The sequence below is a fragment of the Cajanus cajan genome, chromosome 8 (assembly GCF_000230855.2).
Source record: "Cajanus cajan strain Asha chromosome 8, NIPB_CcT2T_4, whole genome shotgun sequence".
NCBI lineage: Eukaryota > Viridiplantae > Streptophyta > Magnoliopsida > Fabales > Fabaceae > Cajanus > Cajanus cajan.
Genome location: NC_138524.1, coordinates 7,253,564 through 7,257,074, shown reverse-complemented (window position 1 = coordinate 7,257,074; position 3,511 = coordinate 7,253,564). Strand labels below are relative to the sequence as shown.

At 29.7% G+C, this 3,511-nt stretch overlaps 1 protein-coding gene across 1 annotated transcript; it reads left to right on the top strand.

Annotated features, from left to right (window-relative positions):
• Nucleotides 1-663: 663 nt before the first annotated feature.
• On the top strand, nt 664-2,962 carry LOC109798277 (uncharacterized). Its single transcript, XM_020358486.3, has 2 exons — nt 664-1,227; nt 1,450-2,962. The coding sequence occupies exons 1-2, from the start codon at nt 960-962 to the stop codon at nt 1,632-1,634; spliced, it is 453 nt and encodes a 150-aa protein (XP_020214075.1). The 5' UTR covers nt 664-959; the 3' UTR covers nt 1,635-2,962.
• The last annotated feature ends 549 nt before the right edge of the window (nt 2,963-3,511 follow it).

Below are 3,511 nucleotides of genomic sequence, written 5' to 3'. Positions count from 1 at the left end.
CAAACATACTATAATTATATTTAAAGTCACTTTTTAACTTAACAAATTGATTTTATTATGTAACCTTTGTTTATAATTTTCCCAGGTACTATTTTTAAATCTTAAATGTCATACTTATTAAGGAAATGTATTTTTAGTTAATCATTTTCTTTAATTGTATAAATACTAAGTATATACTGATGTGGAGATAGTTGTAACTAACTAATGCAAAAAAATTAGTAAGGAGGTACAATATAAATAGATGTGAGCACTTTTGTATCAAGATTTTGTCTTTGATATTATGTGAGAGAGATTTTTACATTTTTTTTTTCATATGTTACGCGTAACTTATATAAAAAAAAATACTAAATTAGAACTTTCATTGTTTCTTCTCTTTCAAAAAATTATACAATTAACATAACTTTTTAAACATATTCTAATTAAAAATTTAAACAAATAACTTATTAATCATTTCAATATTGTACTTATCACGTTACATATTTGAATTGTATTTTTTTAATATTATTATTAGAGAAAAATTAGTACTTCACACCTCTATATGTTTAGAGCAAATAAAATAGAGATAATAGAAATTATGTAATAGCAAGTGAACTGTAATTAAAGGTGGATGATTTAGAGAAGTTATAAAAATACAATAATCTCAAAAAAAGTAAAAACAAAAGAAATTACACAAATTAATACCTCGTATAGATTTTAGTAGTGTGTTAACAATTTAAAAAAACTAACCTCATTGCTATAAAAGTTCAAACATCTCTTCTGGAAGAGAGAATTGAGGAGTTTGAGCACAAGGCACGTGCGTGGCACGTGTAAACACTTTCCCGCCAAAAATTTGTTACGACCCTAACGAACCAAACCAGGACATGCTTCCACCACCGAATCACAGTGCAGAGTTTCCTCTGAATCACTCTATCTTCCATTCCTTCTTCTTCTTATTCTTCTTCTTATTTCTCTGAACCAAAATGCAGCAGCGATCTTCAGGTTCAAGCTCGCGCGGTCCCGGCGACGAGCACAGAGCCATCAACGTCGGTGCGGACCAGCTGCAACACACGAAGCGGAGAAGGAGCTTCGACGACGACTCGCGCGACGGCCTTCCGATTTACCACCGGAGCGCCACCGCAAGGAGGGACACTTCCCGGTCGCGCTCGCCGGCGGCGGAGAAATGCATTCACGTAATCCCTGTCATTGTGGTGCTCTGCTTCTTCACTCTCTGGTGGTTCTCTTTTCCAGGTACGCGCCGTTTTCACTTTTCCCCTGCGTAACTTTACTTTCTCGTTAATCTCGTGCTATTTCTTAGAGAAAATAGATTCAGATTTTCCGCCGAACGCGAGGTTTACGACGCATTACGATATTAACAGTTGAGAAGCGTTCGTTAGGATTAGGATTAATTAGGAATTGACGAATTGCATTGTATTGCTTTCAATTTGTCGATTCAAAATCTTTTGAAAACAGTGGATGTGGAGGTTAAGGACGGTAGGATTACAGCGATACGACAGATTCGTGCACCACTTCCTAACGATACTCGAATTGATCTTACCGTACTAGCAGTTGCTGCGTCATCGCCGATTCCTGCGAATCCTCAAAATCTCTCAGGTGATGACGAAAACTATTTGCAACCTGTGAGTTCGCCTAATTGAATGAACATTTTTCTTCTTGTGTGAGAATAAAATGGAAGAGGCTGAAGGATTGAAGAAATTTTAGGTCATTACGCGACGTAGAATAGAACTATAATCTGAATCTGTGATTTAGGATCTCCTTCGTTAGAAGAATAACGAACTTTGAAATGTTGGTACCACACTTTGTTATGCTTTTTCTAACATACAAATTCACGTGGGATTCAAATGTCTCATGAATTTCATTCAATAGTAAGATTGTGTTGTCGGTTTATATTCCTGTGGTGAATTTCATACATACAATGCATTCCTAGACGGATAAGGATTGGCTTATATGTTTAGTTGAGTTTGTATAGGAAGGGGAGGGTAGTAGAAGATGACAACTGTAGCTTGTGATATTGTGATCAATCACAGTGGTTTCTGTTGCAACAACAGCCAAGAAATTAAATTGGAATTTGGAAGCTGAATTCTCACCTTTCCCCAAAAATCTGCTTACCACTCATATGTAGTTGAGCTCTTGTGTGATGATCGAACTCTACAACAATCCCTCCTTGTTGACTGCGAAAACAAGTTCATGATTCGGTAAGTAGAAAGGTAATAGTAAAATATACTTTTTAAGAGGAAGAATGAAAAGAAATAAAACATGTGGATATGTAAATGTTAAGCATATATCAATCACTTTTGGTAGGAGGGTAAATTAAGTTTGATAAATTTGTTATTCAATTAGATTAAAAGATTGAGTTTGTGTAATTTTTTTTTTAAATTCAAATCAAACTAATCTAATTATGAATGTATTGAATTGACTTAGAATAATCGAGTATGAGTATTTAAAATTGTTCTAAATTTTATGAAATTTTTTTTCTTTCTAAAAGCTAATTAATTTTTATATACATAAATTATATTGGTATTGACTTAAGATATTTTTTCAAACACATTAAATAAGTTATACATTAAACAATTTAAATAGTATGAATAACATTTTTGAGAAGAACAAAAAATTTATTAAATGAAGTTTGTGTATGTCATTTAAACCAATGTATATGCATGTTTGGCTTACTCTCAAACTCAAAAGGCTCTACAAAATACAAAAAAAAAAGTTGTTGATCTGAATACTATTAAATTCAATTCAGGTCTCAGATTTAAGTATTGTATATAAAAAAAACATAATTGGGAGAGGAGATTTTAATAAAAATGGCCAATTAGATCTTTTTGATTGAGATTAGTCAATGATAAAACTGGCGGATACTTTGTATCAATAATAGTTTAAAAAATTCTTAAAATAAAGTGACTTTTTTTGAATCTTGTACCACTATTTTTAATAATTCACTTAATAATTCATATTTTACGTTAAATTTTAATGACCTAATTGTCAAATTAAAAGTTCTTAATACATAAATCAAGTTTATAAATTTTTGAAAATTATGAAAATTATTTAATACTTTATTTTATTAATTTAAATTAATGAATAATTATAAAAAAAAATATATGTTAATTTAAATCTATATAATAATGTATCATATAATTTTTAAATTTTTTAAAAATACATAAATTTTATCTATATATTAAAATAAATTAATTAGCATTTAGATCATTAAAATTTGATATTAAAATTTAATGTAAAATATAAATTATTAAATAAACTAAATCTTGCTAAGAAGTAAGTGGATCTCATTTATATATATATATATATATATATATATATATATATATATATATATATATTAAATCTAGCAAGAGAAATAACCCAATCTGCTGGTAAATCTATGAAAACAAACAACGAAACAAAACTTTCAAATTAAATATTACTCACCATTACAACTTACAAATTGAATATTATATATGCTTAGACCTTATTCCACCATATAATAATTGATAGCCAACAAAACGTACAAGTATGCTGT